We start from the raw sequence: 19,940 nt of genomic DNA, 5'->3' as shown, positions 1-19,940 counted from the left end.
AGTTTCTTACTTTTTAAAAATTGAGCTAGTATTTATTGAGTCCTTGCTTTTCCAGGTACTAATGCTCGATGTCCAGGATACAGTGATGGACCAGACAGGCATAGACCCTCCCCTCAAGGAGCTTAGAGTTGAGTGAGGGCAATAAACATGTACACAAACAAAATAGTCTGAACTAGAGAATAATGAGTCCAGGGCACAGTCAGGTAAGTGCTTTTCCACATAGTGACATTTAAATTGAAACACTAGGATGCACAGGACCCAGCATGTCCCCAGGTGCGGAAATAACATGCACAACATCCCTGAGGTTGGAAAAAGCCAGGGAATTTGAGGAACAGGACATTAGTGAAGAGAATAGTTCCGAATGAGCCTGGAGAGGTAGATTGGGGCCAGACTATTCAGGGCTCCTAGGCCAAAGATAGGCTTTTGGATTGCATTTGAAGTACAGTGGGGAACTATCAAAGAGTTTGAAACAGGGTAATAACATGATCCAACTTTGGTTTTAAGAAAAGCTCACTAGTACTTATGTAGAGAGTGAATTTAGTCAGGAGCTGATAATGGATGAGGGAAATTAGTTAAGGGAGCTGTTGAGGACCTGGATCAGGGCAACCTGGACTAGAATAGTAACAGAGGAATGGCAAGTCCTGGATGGATTTGCAAATGTGTTCGGAATAACACTGGTGTGACTTGTTGATGGTTTGGATGTAGGAGATGGTGAGAAGGAAATAGAAGAATCAATGTGATGCATAGGTTTCTGGTTTGAGCATTTTGATGGATATCAATGATTGAGATGGAAGAGAATGAAGGAAACAAGTTGTGGTTGAGAATCAAGGGTTTAATTTGTACTATAGTTATGGATGTCTGTATGACATCTAAGAGTAGGCAGCTAGATACGAAATCTAAAGTTCAGAGAAGAGGACTGGGCTGGAAATGTAAATTTTAGATTCATCATCTGACAGATACTAGTTAAAGCCAAGAGAATGGTGAGATCACCTAGGAATATATATAGAGATTTAAGAAGGCCCACAGATCCCAGTGTTAAGAAATCAGGTAGAAAAAAGATCTATGAAGGTTTTAGAAGGAAATCCCATGATTATCCTCTAAGTGGCTCAAGGAAATAGGTAGGAGACCTCAAGATTAAATTCATATGCTTATGGCTGTGTAGGTCTCTGGTTTTTTGCTGCTGAAGCTGGGGCCAAAGCTTCAATGAGCATAAATTTTTAGGATGCTTTGGCACTTCTTCATTGTCCAAATATCAATATTAATTGTAGGCTGAGTTGGTAAACATAACTAAGTTTTTACTAATTATTATTTACAAATATGTAGAGTGAACAGTTATAATAACAGGTACTTTTGTTGAACACTTACTGTGTTCAAGGCACTCTACTATACTCTTTCCAGGTATTAAATACTTTATTTGTAGTATTATTCTCAGTTTTCAGGTGAATAGATGAAGGTTTAGTGAAAATATATGAGTGGCAGAGCCCAGACATGAAGCCATGGCTTTAACCACTATAAACACTGCTAATTTATCAACTAATACAAATCACTTTGGTTACGAATGCAAACAATTAAGGATCTCTCTGAAAGTTAGATTGATATTTGTGAGTTGATTTCTTTGAAATAAAATTAATTGCTTTAATATTTACCAACTGACTTGAAATAATAGCTAGGATAAGTATGTAAAGTCATGTGAGGATTAGGACTATATCTAGATGAGCGACTTCAGAAGAAATAAGGCGTAAAACCAGCTGTTTGATATTTAGAACCACACATATGGTTTTAATATTGCAATTGCTGCTTTCAGCTATTCATCCAGAAATATCTATAATCTTGAATTTGCTGATCTTAGGGTGTTTGGCACAAGCAGAATACCAAAGATGGTGGCTTTAGTTTTCTTCTAAACAGTGTCTGTTGACAATATTTGGACATTGGTATGATGGCTTCTTTTACATTTGACTCTTGAGTCAAATTTGAATGGTAGCAAATATATAATATTAATTGCATATTTAGAACTCTTAGAATAGTTATTCCAATAATACTGCAATTGTCAAATACACTGAGGTAGCCGTTATATTTTTACTTGCAGTTTATTTCTATGTTAGTTACTTCACTATAAAAATTAATTTAAACACAAACAAATAAACAAAAACTCATAGACACAGACAATAGTTTAGTGGTTACCAGAGGGTAAGGGACAAAGAGGATGGTAGATGAAGGTAAACGGGGTCAAACATAGTGACAGAAGAACTGACTCTGGGTGGTGAGCACACAATGTGATATATAGCTGATGTATTACAGAATTGTACACTTGAAATCTATGTAATTTTACTAACCATTGTCACCCCAATAAATTTTATTAAAAAAATTAATTTAAGTAATGTTTTAGTTTTCCATTACAGGGATTTTCTTTACTAAATCTTTTATTGTAATACCTATAAAGTAGTAGTCTATATCAGAAAGATAAACAATTATGGGAGGTAACATTAATGTTAACATTAATGTTAAATATGCTAATGGCAGGCTCAGATGAGGCAAGCATTGCATATATATCCATTTTACTCTTTAAATAGAAGGAAAACATACTTTTCATATGTGTAGTAGGTACTCCAGTAGCAATGATTATTCAATCCAATAACAATATAGTTATTTTATAGAAAATGTAACAATAACAGTTAAGCCAAAATATGGAAAACTGTTATTCAGAAGAGAAAATTGAATTGTAAACAATAAAATTATATTTAAAAATATAAATAATTATATATGACACAAAAAGAATAAGCAACAAAAAAAAAAAATATATAATATGGACAATGTAAAAATCAAAACTTGTGCAGCAAAGGACACAATGACAGAGCAAAAAAGCAACCCACAACATGGAATATTTACAAATCAGATATCTGATAAAGGGTTAATAACCAGAATGTATAAAGAACTCCTACACTCAACAGCAACAAAATAGCCAGATTAAAAACTAGGCAAGAATTTAAGTAAACATTTCTCCAAAGATAGAAAAATGGCTAATAAGCACATGAAGGTACTCAGTATCACTAATCCTTAGGCAAATGAAAATCAAAACTACAATGAGATACCATCTCACACCCATTAGGAGGGTTGCTATTAAAAAAACAAAACCAGAAAATAATGCTGATGAGGATGTGGAGAAATTGGAACCATTATGCATTGTTTGTGGAAATGTAAAATGGTTTGGCCTCTATGAAAACCATCATGATGGTTCCTCAAAAAATTAAAAATAGAATTATAATGTGATCCAGCAATTCTGTTTCTGGGTATGCATGCAAAAGAATTGAAAGCCAAGAGTTGAACAGATATTTATACATTCATGCTAATAGCAGCATTATTCACAATAGCCAAAAGGTGGGAACATCCCAAGTGTCCATCAAAATATGCTATATACATACAGTGTAATGTTATTCAGCCTTAAAAAAAAAAGAAATTCTGACATGCCATAACATAGATGAAACTTGAAGACATTATGCCAAGTGAAATAAAGTCACAAACCGATGAGAACTGTATGATTCCACATATATGAGGTACCTAGAGTAGTCAAATGTTTTGAGACAAAATAGAATGGTGGTTGCCAGGGTAGGGGAAAGGGAGAAATGGGGAGCTATTGTTTTATAGGTACAGAGTTTTAGTTTTGCAAGATGAAAAGTTATGGATAGTGGTGATGATTACACAACCATGTGAAAGTATTTAATGCCACTGAAATACACAATAGTAAATTTTATGTTATGTGTATTTTACCAGGATTTTAAAAAATATGTATGTATGCACAAACCATTGTAAGTGGTATGGCTTTAAAAAAAAATTAAAGCAAGAAAATTTAAGTTATAAGATGCTGTATCGACATTGATAATTAAGAATTAATCTGAAAATATATTCAGAGTTCTTTCATACACATCAAGTATATATTGATATATATATAATTACATATATAATCAATATCCAATTATGGTCAGCCCTCTGTATCCACAGGTTTTATATCTGCAGATTCAACCAACTTTGGATAGAAAATATATGGGGAAAAAAATCCCAGAAAGTTCCAACAGAGCAAAACTTGAATTCATCACTTGTCAAGCCCCTATGCTGGATCCACATGAAGAGATGTACAGGCGTACCCTGTTGTAGCCTATATGCAAATACAGAGGGTGCCAAAAAAATGTATACACTTTTTAAGAAAGGGACAAACTGTATTAAAATTGTAATACTCAATATATAACAATAACAAAAAATGAATACAAGTCATGTGTATATATATTTTTTGGCACCCCCGGTATAAATTATATGCAAATACTACACCATTTTACATAAAAGGAGTTGAGCATGCAAAGATTTTGGTATCATGGGGGGTGGGGGAGGTCCCCTACAAATTATATACAGTCACCCCCAAGGGATGACTGTATATAATTATATATATTGTAAAAATCTGTTGTGTTCTCTTTGGTTATAAGGATTTTCTGGAGATACTGATGAAAATAATTACATAATCAGCTCACTTCAAATATTTTGTTTTGTTGCAGATCTGTGGTCACTTCCCATGGTTTCGAGGCACAATGTGGCACACTGGCTCCTGGAAAGTCTGGCTCTGGGTGGCAATGTTCCTGCTTCCTACTTCCACTTCTGTGATGGTCATGGACAAGCCAGGTATCTAGGCCACCTCTTTTTTCCAGCCACCAAATGTTATTTATAGTCTTTAAATTATTTGTAAATATCATGAAAATAAAGCTTGTTAAGGCTGAAGAGACCATAGATTAAATCTAGTATAAAATAAATAATAATTCATTGTTTCCCTCATTGACCATGTTGCACATTGAGAATTTCTAAAATTACCTTATTTTTTCATATGTATATTCTATTCTACTAGTCTAAATAGGATATATAGAAACTATAGTATATAGCCTTTCCTTTCTCTCACTGATACTTACAAATATAAATATATTTGTGTGCATCTCTCTATGTATATTTCTTCCTTTCCCCTTTAAATTATTAAAGTTATTTAAATTATAATTACTGAAACCCATCACCAATTAGGATTAACTGTGGGTATATCTAAACTTCATTAGGGATGAGATAAAAACAAACAGAATAGGAGATATAAAATGACACGTAGTTTAATTATATGTCAGTTTTGTAGCATCACACATGAGGTGAACAAAAGATTAACAGTCATTAGAGCACTTTTTGAACTAAATAGATAATATCTATTTGCAATTTTCAACCTCATAAATATTTCCAAAGGGCTTGAAGGCAATTTGAAACTTTTACTTTCACCTCTGATTTTTATAAATGACTACTATGTGGATAATTTGGAAGACTTTTCTTGAACATTGAGTCGGTATAAGTTACTGACCTAGATGTGTCTCATAATTCAAAGTTGAATTAGATATACTGAAGAAGCTATTTGCTAAGGAAAGAGAAATGTCCACTCTCTTTCTATGCAAAGGATCACATATGACGTATTCTGGTGATGGTCACATACGCGTATGATCACGTATTCTGAGTTAATGAGTCTTATTGTGCTTATTTGTTTGAACGTAACTTTAATAATTTTTGCTAAACAGGTATAAGTACACTCTAGTAGAGACTTTTGAATTTAAAGCACACATAAAATAAAACCAATCTCTTATAAAGAAATAACAGATCTTGTCTCTCAGAATGTTATATGTTTATGATTTTTTACTAATTTGGCAGGAATTACATTTCCTTAATTAATCCACATGAAAGTTTGAACATTCTACCACTGTATAAATGAAATGCTGAGAACGTCATACTATTGGGGGGAAAAACACTTTCTGTCTTCACTGAGAAATAAATCATGACTGACTTATGGCAAAAAGGAGTATGCGGCAGTATAGAGCAGGGGAGTTTATTTTGATAATGTTGCTACTCTTCTAAATTTCTTTATGACTCTTCCTTTTAAGAGACAAAGTAGGTTATTCGATTTGTAACTTAATCAGAGAGGAATAGAACATTTTTAGTTAGAAAGGAAAATGAATCTTTGATTAAGTAGGACACAGTTTTTAGGCACATGCTAGTGCATAATAAATGTTGATAATAATCATTCAAAGGATCAACATAAGTGGTTTTCCAATTCTAGTGTAAGAATTAGGGTGGGGAGAGGTGGTAGATGGGGGTAAAGGGGATCAAATATATGTTGATGGCAAGAGAACTGATTCTGGGTGGTGAACATATAATGTGATGTGTAGATGATATATTACAGAATTGTACACCTGAAATCTATGTAACTTTACTAACAATTGTCACCCCAATAAACTTTAATTAAAAAAAAGTTCATGGGGGTATTGATTCCCAAGCCCCAGTCTCAGAGATTCCCATCATGCAGGACAGGCTGGGGTGGGAGTCAATCATTTACATCATTAACAAGCTCCCCAGGTAAATCTAATGCAGCATGTCTGAGGAAAACACTTGGAGAAACACTCACCTTTAGCATAATTAACTGACGTTTCTTTTCTTCTATTTTTTTTTTCCTCAGCTGGTTGTCTTGCGTTGTATGCTACCACATCCTTTTATTTTATTTTGTGTTATTTTTTTGCCTTTAGTAGCATTTTCTTTTCTTTTTTAAATTAAAGTTTATTGGGGTGACAATTGTTAAAGTTACATAGGTTTCAGGTGTACAATCCTGTAATACATCACTTATATATCCTAGTGTGTTCACCACTCAGAGTCAGTTCTCTTCCATCACCATATATTTGACCCCTTTTCCCTTTACTATGGTAAGAAAACTTAACATGTGATCTACCCCCTTAATAAATTCCTAAGGGTATGTAATGCAGTACTAGTACCTACAGGCACCGTGTGGAACAGCGGATCTGTGGAACTTAATCATCTTGCATAACTGAAACTTCCCCAGCTTGGGATTCCCCTGATTGTTTTGCTTTTCTGGCTTTGCTATCGCAGTTCTTTAATCAGGTTATACTGTATGTAGGACTACCAAAATGCATGTGTTCTGGTCCAATTTACTTCACCAAATTAATCTTTCTGAAAAATGTTCCTCACAGTGTGAATTCAAAATTAATGTGAACTTTCACATGATTCATGTAACATAAAGTACTAAGGGAAATTAAGAACCAAATGAAGAGTTGATGCTTATCATGCCATTTGGCAGAAGGTGGTCATGAAGCAACACATACTAAACATACCATGCAAATTGCTTAACTTCAAGTATCATTCACATTAATTAAAATGTCAGCACAGCACAGTCATACGGATTATGGAAGAAGATGACATGCTGGGCACAGCCTGACAGGGGACTCTTTTTGTGTCTTGTGTAGCTGATTCACAGCACAAGTTTCCCTTTTAGTGTCCTCATGTGCAGACCTGCGCGTGTGGTCACAAACCATTTACCGGAGGGAAGTGATTACATCTAAAAATAAAATATAACCAATCTGAGGGAGAGGGTAGGGTTTCAACTCTGGAGTCCGTGAAGTTGTCAACAGTCTACTGTTAAACCTAAATATATGAAGGTGAATTTAAGTCTTTGAATTGCTTTACTTTATGGTATGTTTAACGATTACTTGGAATATTGTCCCAGTTGGGTTGGGACAGAATTTGACAGTAATATGGAGAGATTCGATAACAACTTGAATTTTAAAATCGTGAAGCTATTAAGAATTCATTTCCTATTCTTTCATCAATTTTCTGGTCAGTTATGAGATAAGAAATACTTATATATGTTCATGCTGCAAAGGACCTATTTGAATGGAGCAGTTTCAGCTCAGTTGTCAAAAGAGGGTGGGGAAGAGAATTGTATTAAAAATTATACATCATGTAGATCATCTCAAAACTAGCTTTAATCAGTTACTTAAAACTTTCTTCTATTATAGAAGCTTATGTATCAAATAATTAAAAGTTCCTCTTTTTCCTTTTCTTTCTTTTCTTTTCCTTTTTAAAGAGGGTGCAGCTCACAGTGGCCCCTGTGGGGATCAAACAGGCAACCTTGGTGCTACCAGCCCTACGCTCTAACCAACCAAGTTAACCGGCCACCCCTTTCCTTTCCTTTTCTTAATCTGTTCTAAGACAAAGTATTGAATTATCAAAGGTAATAAAAAACAGAAAACTAGAGTAAGGAAAAACAGCAAACAAATAAGACTAAATAAAGATATGATAGAATGCCTTTTAAATCATAATATTTCTTTTGCTTATAATAAAACTTTAAGTGTCAAGATTGAATTCATTATAAACTTAGGCCCCAAACTATGCACATAAACCCTTTTAAACTAATTTTCTATTAATTATAAGTAAAAACCATTATTCTGAAATTTGACTTTTACTAATTGACAAACAATGTACTCTGAAATTCACAGTGAAAAGTATGCTGTCATATAGAGAATTTTATTTTGTTTTTTCAAGAATTCCTCATGTTCAGTGTGGTACCATGGAAGGGTCCCACTATGGACAAAGGCACATTGTACCTCCAAAGTAGAGGAAAGCTTTACAGTTGTTCAGTGAAGATATGGTTCCTAACCAGGTATTTTCCTTTGGAAAAACAGCTTTGGCTGCAAATGGGCAGTAAAGGTTCTGTGATCCTTTGTGACCTCTCTGTTAAAATATCTTTGCTCCTCCTTCCCTTTTTTAAATTGTTGGGTCACTTTTCCATATTATTTTTCTTATATTCTAGTCCAGTGTTCTTCACCTAGTTTTGCTAACCAACATTTTTCTCCCAACCTGGGATACTCTGTAGTCCTTTATCAGAGGTATTGTCAAAGTATGAAGTGAAGAGGGGGACCAGAGGGCAAATAGTAACAGTAAAACCAAAAGGCCTGTTTCCCCCCATCACTTTAAAAATGCAAAACACCAAAGGCTCTTAGTTTGATTCATTTATGAAAGGAAAACAAACCACTTCTATATCTGTGGTAAATTATTGTTCTTCATCTTCCCTAACTCTAATCTTGAGGCCAACAAATGCTCTCCTGAGTTTTATCACTAAAGGTAAAGAAACAGTTTTCCTTAAGACTGTGAATACTTCCTTAATAACGTTAGGATAAAAGAGTGATAAATAGAACATCTACAAAACTAGACAGATTTTAATTGTAATTTTACAGGTAATAATTGATGTATATTCCTGAAAATATGAAGAAATGGGAAAAACAAAGTAGGAAAAAATGGACAAGAGAAGAGAAATATTGCAATATCTCAAAAGATAGCCCTTCCCCTCCCTTCGTCTTACTCCTTCTGGAATCCCATCCATTCCCATGGCTTTAAATATGACCTATATCAATCACTCCCAAATTTATTTCACAACCCAGACCTCTCTTGAGTTCCATACCCATATTTCTAACTGCCTATTCAGTAACTTCATTTGAATTTTTTAATGGAACCGCTAACTTTACATTTCTAACTTCTCCTCTCTCTCACCACAGATTAATTTACTCCTAGGCAAATTTCCTTTTCTTCCTCTAGTGGGACTCACCTCTGTAAACTAAACTTTTACCCAGCTAAGTAAGCCAGCTCTCATTCCTCCCTACGTTTAATCCGTTATCACTTCCTGTTGATTCTTGTAGCTCAGTTCCTTCCCATTTCAAACTTCATTGTCATGTCCTTAATACAAGCTACTGTCATATCTGGCTTCACAGAGTATGGGCATGCAAGTAGAGTCACAATATAAAATACAGGACATGCAGTTCAATTTGAAGGTCAGATAAATAATGAATATTTTTTAGTATAAGTATGTTCCAAATATTGCATGGGGTATACGTATACTAAAAATATTTTTGTTATTTGTCTGATGTTCACATTTAATCAGCCATCCTATATTTTTATTTGTGTGGTTTTTTTTTGGCAATCCTACATGATGTGAAGGAGGAGAGGTTGTTTTGTTACATAGAGTGGTCAGGGAAAGCTGCCCTCATGTAGAGATATTTAAGCAGAGACATGAAGGTAGTGAGAGAGCGAGGTATGTAAACACCAGCAAAGCAGCACATGCCAAGGCCCAGAGGCAGGGACATGCTCAGCATGTGGGAGGAAAAACAAGGAAAGCCAGGAGACTGGAGTTAAGTGAGCGAGGAGAAGGGTATGAGGCACATGCTACTGGAAATGGATCTGTGCTTTGTGTCAAATCTGATTTCTAAGCCTGCAAGTTCAAAGGTTATACCTGGAATTTTGGTGAACTCATCAAAGTAATAAGTAACTGCCCTGTGAGACCTCTTGAGAGATGGTCAATCCTTGCCCTCCAAGACTCTTACCAGAGAGCATGTGAATGGGTAGGCTTCTGAATTTATATCTTTCAGTAACAAATCTTTTATAAAGAGCTTTAAACAAGGCTTAATTTATAATTAATTTAATATTGTAATTCTATATTATTCATAATGCACTGTCATTTAAGTACAAATGTATGTAAATATGTACTGTAGCAAAGTTGAAATATAAAGTATATCTCCACTAGAGAAATTACATATTTTCTTTTCCTGCAGTCAGTAAAGTGGTATATAAATAGCTTAATTAATACCAAGAATCCTCAACAAACTATAAAGAATGTAATAGGACATGTTTACATCTATTTTTCATGATGCTCCTAATTTAATTTTCTCCTTTGTAGTGCACAAGGAATGACCTCACCTCCTGGCTTTTCTTAAGGCCAGAGGCTTCTTTGGCCACAGAGAGTAGTCCATTTTCAGTATGAGCAACAGCAACACTCACAAATCTTTTATGTATTAAATCAATTGAAAAAGTGTAAAATTAAAGAATGGATTTTAATTGGTCTGGGTTTCTTAGCTTTTTGACACGTGAAAGGAGGATTTCAATACTCGTATGTCTTTACTGAATAGTAAGCGAAAAAGAGGGAAAGAGGGAATTCAACATGCCTTCAGTGAATACTCTATTAAACTGAATACTCTAGTAAAGTAGTAAACTGAGTAGTATTCAGTTTAATAGAGCGGGTATAAAAAATTCTAGAGCAATGATAAGAAAAAATGTGTTTCAAAAGACATGTGATCTATCGTAATACTAGAATGCTTACTAGAACGTACAATACAAGGCCAAGTCAGCAGGTAAAAACATAGTAGAAAGATTTAGGGATTAAGAGGAAAAGTGATTTGATTTTATTTTTTAAAAGTACATGTTTCAAACAGAGTGGGAACAAAATGCATTTCAACTGAAGAATAAGGAACGTTTTCTAGGTACTCTATTATTTTGTTTAGAATATGGCTTTGAGATGCAATGTTCAATAGAGTAACAAAAAGTAGCACTATAGGAAACTTGTGTTTTATTTCCTCTTTTCCATTGAGTGGATAGCTATGTGATCTGGGGGGAAATCACACATGTTCTCTTGAATGATTTGTTCTTAGGTCCTCAGAATTCTGATTTTTGGAGGGAGAGAAAGGTAAAAATATTTTCTAAATGTATGTATTTTTTGTCGGTGATCCAGATAAAGTCTAGGTAATCTACTCAAATCTGACCCAGCTGCCTTCCGTTGTGTTTCCTTTGCTCCATTTCAGTATCTTTCCAACCCTACAAACTGCCCAGTTGGCTGTCCTTCAAGCCAACTTAGGAGAAAGGTGGGCCTGACAATCACTAACAACATCTTAGCATAAATTTATTAAAGACATTTGCAGTTTCTTTTCAAAAGGTCTGTTGATTTAAGGATCCCTAAGCAGTGCATCTGTTGTGGTGAAATTTTAGAAGTTATTTTTGAAACATTCCAGAAAGCCTTTGAAATGACACTGCTGCAGTGATTCTCCTGTCTACCTGACAGGATGTCTGGATACTTGGTTCTCAGCAGTGGTTCTTCCAGGTATATGAACATTTACTCAGACAGTGTGCTTTACTTTATTTTAAAATGCAGGTGTCGATACTTAAAGACATTAACACTTTCAACTTGTGGTAGCCACTTCCACTGCCTTGTCATTTTTATGCAATGGGTCCCTAAAACGTGTGCATTTAGAATATTGTGTCCTGAATCTTACCCCCAAATAATCGACATTTAGTTTTTATTTGTTGTGTTTTGCTTTTCACAATAAGGCACATAGTCTAAAGATAGGACACTGTATTTTATTTTCATAAAGACTTCAGTGTAGAAATACTTTCATAATGTTGCTGGAAATGTTGAATTCCATTCATTTCAAACTGACAGGTTTATTACTTTGACATCACATATCCATTAAGTCCCTGGAAGAATTTAAATAAGGTATATACTGTTTCCTACTTGGCAGTGGGCTAGCATACCTTTCCCTCATTACCAAAGTGTCATAGGAGGAAGCCCATTTCCACTGTCTTGAGAGTTTTTTCCCTATCATCTCTTGGGCCTTCCCTACAAATGTTGTGAAGAATTGAAATTAATCTCATCTTATAGTGATACAGTCATTCATTATGAAAAATTTTTGTTTTGTTTTTAGCTTAAAGTATTTTCTTACAAACATGTTGTTTACCTCATTTTGTTGACATATGACACACACTAAAGTCAACAAATCTTACATGTAGAGTGCAATGAATTTTTATACATCCGCATTTATACATCCATGTAACTGTCACTCAGGTCAACATATAGAACATTTACAAAACCCTAGATTTTCCTGCATTGGCTCCCAGTTGACAGCCCACTAAAGGAGCTAGTACTTGGACATAGATTAGTTGTACAATCTCTTGAACTTCATATAAATGCAGTTATCTAGTATGTATTCTTTTGGGAATGGTATTTTTTCCCACTTAATATTATATACGTGAGATTCATCCAGGTTGTTGCATGTATCAATAATTCATTCTTTTTTTTTATTGCTATACAGTTTTTCATTGTATATATCACAATGTATTCATTTATTCTCTTGTCAATGGATATTTGGGTTGTTTCCAGTTTTAGACTATTACGAGTAATGCAGCAATGAATAGTCTCTTCTACATGGGCCATTTACATCCATTTTTTGTACTAATTTCTCTTGCGTTGATGAAGTTCCAGGTCATAGAGTTTAAGTATATTTAGCTTTAATAAATGCAGCCAAACAGTTTTCTAAAGTGGTTGTACTGATTTCCACTCCCACAGAAATGTAGGGGAGCTCTCTCTCTTCCACATCCTCATCTGCCCTTAGTGCTGTCAGCTCTTTCAGTTTTAGCCATTTAGTATAGTAGCATCTCATTGTGGTTTTACTTTGCATTTCCCTGATTACTAATGATGTTGAGCACCCTTTTATATGCTGGTAGACAATTCGGCTATTTTTTTTTGTGACAAGCATTATTTTGCGCATTTTCAAAATGGGGTTTACAATCTTTTTCTTACTGATTTGCGTGAGTCCTTTGTGTATTCTGAATATGATACTTTATTGGGTATATGTGTTGCAACAGGCTGTGGCTTGCCTTTTTGCTCTTTTAATTTATCTTTCAATTAATAAAATTTTAATTTTAATAAAGTCCAATTTATCAAACTTTTATACTTAGTGGTATCCCTTGCGAGAAATCTTTGCTACCCCAAGTTCATGAAAAATTTATGTTTTTCTGTAGTCCTTTATTGTTTTACCTTTCAAATTTAGGTCTAATATCATTTCTAATTAATTTCTATGCATGGTGTGAGGTAAGGGTTAAGGTTCAGTGTTTTTCTCTATGGAGATCCAGTTGCCCCAGAACCATGTATTGAAAAGACCATCCTTAAGGAGAACTGACTCTGAGTGGTGAACACACAATGGGATGTATAGATGATGTAATACAGAATTGTACACCTGAAATCTATGTAATTTTACTAACAATTGTCACCGCAATAAATTTAAAAAATAAATTAAAAAAAAAAAGAAAAGACCATTTTTTTCCCCCTGAATATCCATGGCCCTTTTAAGGTAAATGAGACCATATATTCACAGCTCTGTTTTTGGACTCTGTACTCTGTTTCTTTGATCTGTTTATCTATATATGCACCAAGTACCACATTATAAAATTCTTGACATCTGCTTAAGTTTTCCAGCTTGTTCTTCAATTTTGCCTTAGCAATTTTAGTTTTTTTGTAATTCCATATACATTTGAGAATCACCTTGTCAGTTTACACACACACACACTCACACACAGTTGGGATTTAAATTGGTATTACACTGAATCTAGAGATAAATTGACAATTGACATCTTAACATTATTGAGTCTTCCAATCTAAGTATTTGGTTTATCCCTTCAGTTATTTACGAACTTAATGTCTCAGCAATGTTCTCTAGTTTTCAGTGCAGAGACCTTAATGAGATGCTTGTTTTTTATAAAAATGACTATGAATTCAGATAAAAAAATGGTAATGTTTACAAAATGTCCAATTTTACTATTATTTAGGACATGCAGTTATGTTAAGATTGCTGAGCTAGGAATTTCCAAAGTAGCTCAGTAATCTCTAAAATTATACAGTGTTATAATTTAATTTATATGTATTGTAGCTTTTAAATCTGATTAAGTCATAGCACTATTTAGAATCTGATTTATTCTTCTGATTAAATATACTAAGATGCTTCCCTGTCAATACCCCTGAATTCTGTGATACATTTGTTAAAGAAAAGGGCTGAGGAGCTCAGCAGTTAAACTGGAGGGAGAATCAGTAGTTTCCACTTTCCATAGAACAGGAGATTTGTTTGATTTAAAGCAGTTCATCCCTCCTCTCTATTAAATATTTTTGGTCATGAAACCCAAACATGAATTTTGGAGGTGGAGAATTAAGGTTGTGATTGCATGTCAAAATGTTTATTTAATTTAGTTTAAGAAGATCTCTCCAATTGTACAGTTACCTGGGCATATTCTCAAGATTGGCAGCAATTTTGTCTGAATTTCTGAATTGACTGTGACATTCACAGAATCTCACCTGAGTTAGATTTAAACATACCCCAAGTAATTAAAAGATGAGTGTATGCATATACTTACTATGTGAGTACGTTATGTAGTGTTGAATATGTAAATTCACTCAGTGGAGACAAACTTTGTCTTTTATTTCTTTGAATGTTATTTTCTTAGCACATAATACATTTTCAATGATTTTATCTCATTTTTTTCCTTATAGGCTACTTTTGTGTAGCAGAGGCCTTTACTTTTTTGCTTTTTAATTTTCTCTTAATAACTTTTATCTATGTTGCTATCTTAGTTCTGGTTGCTCTAACAAGAATATCATAGGCTGGGTGGCTTAAACTTCAAACATTTTTTTCACACATTTCAGGAGGCTGGAAAGTCCGAGTTCAGGGTACCAGCATGGAGAAGTTCTGGCAAGAGCCCGATCCGGTTTCCTTACATAGCAGAGAGAGAAGGAGCTTCTGTTTCTCTAGCCCCTTATCAGGACACCAATCCCATCATGGGGTCTCTACCTATGACCTCATGCAAAATTAGTTACTTCCCAAAGCCCCACCTCCAAATATGATCACATTGTGGATTAAGGCCTCAATATATGAATTTTGGGGGACGGGCACAATCAGTCCGTAGCAGTCCCCTTCTGTTTTAAAGTTTAATATCACCTGATACCAAAAGCTAAATTAAAGTTATGTTAAAATAGAATAGTAGTTCACTTGTTTTAATATTGGAATATAATTTGCATGTGAAAATTTAATGTTGCTAAAGCTAGTTAATTTCCTAATGTCCAGTATGTAGCAACAATAGCAAAGATTAGAATGTTAGAATAATGATGACAATAGTAATAATAGCTAACACTAACAGGCATTCACCGTCTACCAGGTATTGTTCTGAGCACTCCACATACATAACTATGTAATCTTTACAAACAAACTATTAGGTGAGTAATGTTTTTACCCTCATTTTATAGAAAGTTAATAAAATGGTTTAATTTATTTCCATTTTTAGGTTTCTGACTGTATTGTATGATTCAAATTTATTTGAAAAAAAAAGATAGAAAATGTAATGCAAATCTTTGATACTTTTTTTTTTTTAATAGAAAAACAATGTCCTATCCTGAGAACAGAGGGACGTCAGTTTATACAAGACAACAGAGATAAACTTGAAGTTTCAGGTAAGCGTTATAATCCTTTACAAAGAAGCATTTTGAGTAAAATTATCACCAAACATGTAATATATTGTAGGTGATTCCTTGACAGTGTAATTTAAGATGGTAACATCAATATAAAGCAAATAAATTGTATGCATTGTAGAAATTTTGAAAAACAATAAAGAAAACTTACGAGAAAGATCTCACTACCCAAATACAGTCATGAGTCCCATTTTGGTATATCATTCCTTTTATCATTCCTTTCTTGATCTTGCTTCCTTTCATCCTTCATTCATTCTCATTCTCTCTGCTCTCTTACACACACACACACACACACACACACACACACACACACACACAGAATCATAATATAAATATTGCATTTGAAATCCAAGCATTTCCTCCCTTACATCAACATATATTCTTCTAAAATGGTAATATTTTTTACTTAAGGACTTTTCTGTCTTTAGCCATCAGAGCTATTACAATGAACTATTCTGATTATTTACTTAGGATAATTCCCTAGGTCAAAGAAAATTAATATTTGAGTCTTTTGAAACATGTTTGATCCTCCTATATCCTAAAAGGAGAAAAACGAGGGTGAGAAAGTTTGCTGATCCCAAACAGCAGGATTTCATTTGAAATAAATCACTGCATAGCTAAGGACAACAAAATGTCCTATTTAAAAATCAATATCGCTGTAAATTTAATAAATTTAATAAAACTGCTCGGCTTATATCATTTGTCGCATTTTATAGGTTTTGACTTAGGAGAGAGCTTTTCTTTGAGACATGCATTTTGTGAAGGGGATAAAACCTGTTTCAAATTGGGAAGTGCACTTCTTATCAGAGATACCATGTAAGTAAAATCATTTTTCTTTATACTTTATTTAAATTAACTGTTTTCATTAACTATTTTCTTGAATGCTGTGGTAAATGTTCTGTTTGTATACTTGCTGTTTTTAATAATCTTTGCAATCTGATCTGGCTCTATGATGTAAATGCCATTTACATGTACAGATAGATGCATAATCTTTAGAGAATAGAAATTAAACTTGGTTTCGAAAAAACGTTATTTTTGTTTAAAGTAGACATGACGAAAATTAGATTTTAAAGTGTAAACTTTAAAACATAAGGCACAATGTAGACTTACAGACAAAAGGCTGATATTTATTATTTATATTTCTACATGCTTTATGCATATAGAAAAGCTTCATGATAAATTAAAAGAACTTAGCCCTTAGGTATTCATATTATATATTGTATAGGATAAATAGTAGAGAAAAACTGTTTTTTTCATTTTTATTGTTGCTCTTGATATTCATTTCATTTCAAAATGGATTTACCAAAGATTTCCTTTGTTGTCTTTACTATTCTTTTTCTACTGATAAACCTGGGATTAAAAAAGAATCACTTGCCATTTAATTATTGACAATTGGTCAACTATACAGGTTAATAATAATTCCCCTTATGTGTGGCTATCTATAACTGGAGGATGGGTCAATAGTACTTAAGAAAGCTTGAGTCATCAGGAAGGCAGTTATAGCTTATATAGTCAGGATATTTTGTCTTTGAGTCTTAGATGAGTATTCCAGTGTATGAAAACACTACAATGAAGAAAGCATCACAATTCTTCTTGGTTTAAAATGCAACACAGAATAGTCTGCATCAACCAGAAGCATGCTAGACTCCTGGGTGGCAGCCCTGCCCCACAGCCTGAAGAAGGTTTTTATAGCAGCCAACGGCAGCTTGGGAAACTTTCGGTAATGGACAGTCTGTCACAACTTTTTCTACAGCCTCTCTTGGGTGGCTCTAGGGACAATGTGGGCCTGAGGTGAGCGGTGGCTGGTCACTGTGTTCTCAGTGTTTTGTGAAGTGATGACAGTTCCAGCACTGGTGCAAGAACTGAATCTGCATTAGCTTTAAAAATCACCAGCCATTTGTGACAACGTGGATGGATCTTGAGATTATAATGCTGAGTGAAATAAGTCAGGCAGAAAAAGTTGAGAACTATATGATTTCATTCATATGTGGGCTATAAAACTGAAAACAACAAATGAATAAGACAAACAAATAAAGAAACAAAAACTCATAGATACAGACAACAGTTTAGTGGTTACCAGAGCGTAAGGGGGGAGGGAGGTGGTTGATGAGGGTAAAGGGGGTCAAATATATGGTGATGGAAGGAGAATGGACTCTGGATGATGAACACACAATGTAATATATAGCTGATGTATTACAGAATTGTACACATGAAACCTATGTAACTTTACTAACCATTGTCACCCCCAATAAACTTTAATAAAATTTAAAAAATCAGCAGCCACACCTGTGACTCCCTGGGACCCCACCCTGCCCAGCTAGTCCCGCATTCCCCAAGACACCTCAACACTGGGTGAACCAGCCCAGCTCGCGCACCTAAGGAGGCTTTTGCAATGGCTGAACCTTACAGGCAACTGGCAGGTGGCAACAGGCATAGGGGTCCCTAGGCTTTCTGCTAAGTTGCCCCAGGCCCATTACTGGTGGCAGCCAGCCTCAGTTCACAGCGAGGCCACCCCCACATGCCTAGAGGTCCAGCACAGTCAGCAACCAACCACATATCGCATGGTAGCCCCTACCAGATAGTCCCAAGCTGACCACAGGCAAGGCTGAAATTGGTCTGCACAGGAGTCCCTCCCAAGTGACACCAGAAATAATACACCCAGAGACCGGCTTCAGAACACACCAGAGCACCACAGGTTAGCCCCAAAGGTGACACACCGGAAGGGTGGTCTCAACAGGTAAAAGAGCTCTCTGGGGCAAAGACTTCTCTGAGGGGTCAGCCCTCACACAGCAGTTCACGCATTGTGGGTATAGCCAGTTCTCATAGCCAGTCAGCCTGGGAGTCAATCCCACCCACCGATGTGCCAAAAGTAATCATGGTTCAACTACAGCAGGAGCATACACACAACACAAACAAAGGATACTCCCGCAATACACGCACAGGTGATCAGGGAGACTGTGCCACTGGACCATACAGGACACATATAACATAAAGCCACCTGGACAACACTGAGAGTCATAGGAGATCTACTTAATACATAGAAGCAAACACAGAGAGGCAGCCAAAATGAGGAAACAAAGAAACGTCCCAAATAAAAGAACAGGAGAAACCTCCAAAAAGGGAACTAAATGAAATGGAGGCAACCAACCTACAAGAGACAGTTTAAAACACTGGTTATAAGAATGCTTGAGGAGCTTAGTGAGAATTTCAACAAAGAGATATTAAACATAAAGAAGGACACAGAAACCATAAAAAAAAAAAACGAGTCAGAAATAATACAAAAACTGAAATAAAAAATGCACTAGAAGGAATCAGTAAACGAATAGATGAAGCAGAGAATCGAATCAGCGATTTAGAAAACAAGGTAGCAGAAAGCACCCAAATGGAGAAACAAAAAGAATAATTAAAAAACATGAACACAGTTTGGGACAACATCAAGCATAACAACATTTGCATCATAGGAATATCAGAAGAAGAGAGGGAGCAAGGGATCGAGAAACCATTTGAAGAAATAATGACTGAAAACTTCCCTAACCTGGTGAGGAAATAGACGTATAAACCCAGGAAGTACAGAGAGTCCCAAACAAGAAGTATCCAAACAGGCCCACACCAAGACACATTATCATTAAAATGGTAAAGGTTAAAGACAAAGAATCATAAAAGCAGCAAGAGAAAGACAACAAGTTACTTACAAGGGAGCTCCCATACGATTGTCATCTGATTTCTCAACAGAAACTTGCAGGCCAGAAGGGCTTGGTAGGAAATATTCAGTGATGAAAAACAAGAGCCTGCAACATAGACTACTTTGCCCAGCAAGGCTATCATTTGAAATCAAAGCAGAGTTAAAGAGCTTGCCAGACAAGAAAAAGCTAAAGCAGTTCATTATCACCAAGCCAGCATGACAGGAAACATTTAAAGGACTTCTTTAAGAAGAAGGGGGAAAACAAAAGAAGATCAAAAATATAAACAATGAAATGGTAAT

General features: G+C 35.0%; 1 protein-coding gene across 1 annotated transcript in view; it reads left to right on the top strand.

Annotated features, from left to right (window-relative positions):
- COL19A1 (collagen type XIX alpha 1 chain) overlaps nt 1-19,940 on the top strand; it is a 314,159-nt gene that overhangs the window by 7,969 nt on the left and 286,250 nt on the right. Inside the window, exons 2-4 of the mRNA XM_019749266.3 lie at nt 4,542-4,665; nt 15,866-15,940; nt 16,675-16,774. Of these exons, the coding sequence (XP_019604825.3) occupies nt 4,542-4,665; nt 15,866-15,940; nt 16,675-16,774 (299 nt within the window). The remainder of the gene's footprint in view (nt 1-4,541; nt 4,666-15,865; nt 15,941-16,674; nt 16,775-19,940) is intronic.

The sequence above is a fragment of the Rhinolophus sinicus genome, chromosome 2 (assembly GCF_057876585.1).
Source record: "Rhinolophus sinicus isolate RSI-liver-muscle chromosome 2, RSI-T2T, whole genome shotgun sequence".
NCBI lineage: Eukaryota > Metazoa > Chordata > Mammalia > Chiroptera > Rhinolophidae > Rhinolophus > Rhinolophus sinicus.
The sequence above is the reverse complement of the archived record's forward strand: the minus strand, read 5'-3'. Positions and strand labels throughout refer to the sequence as shown.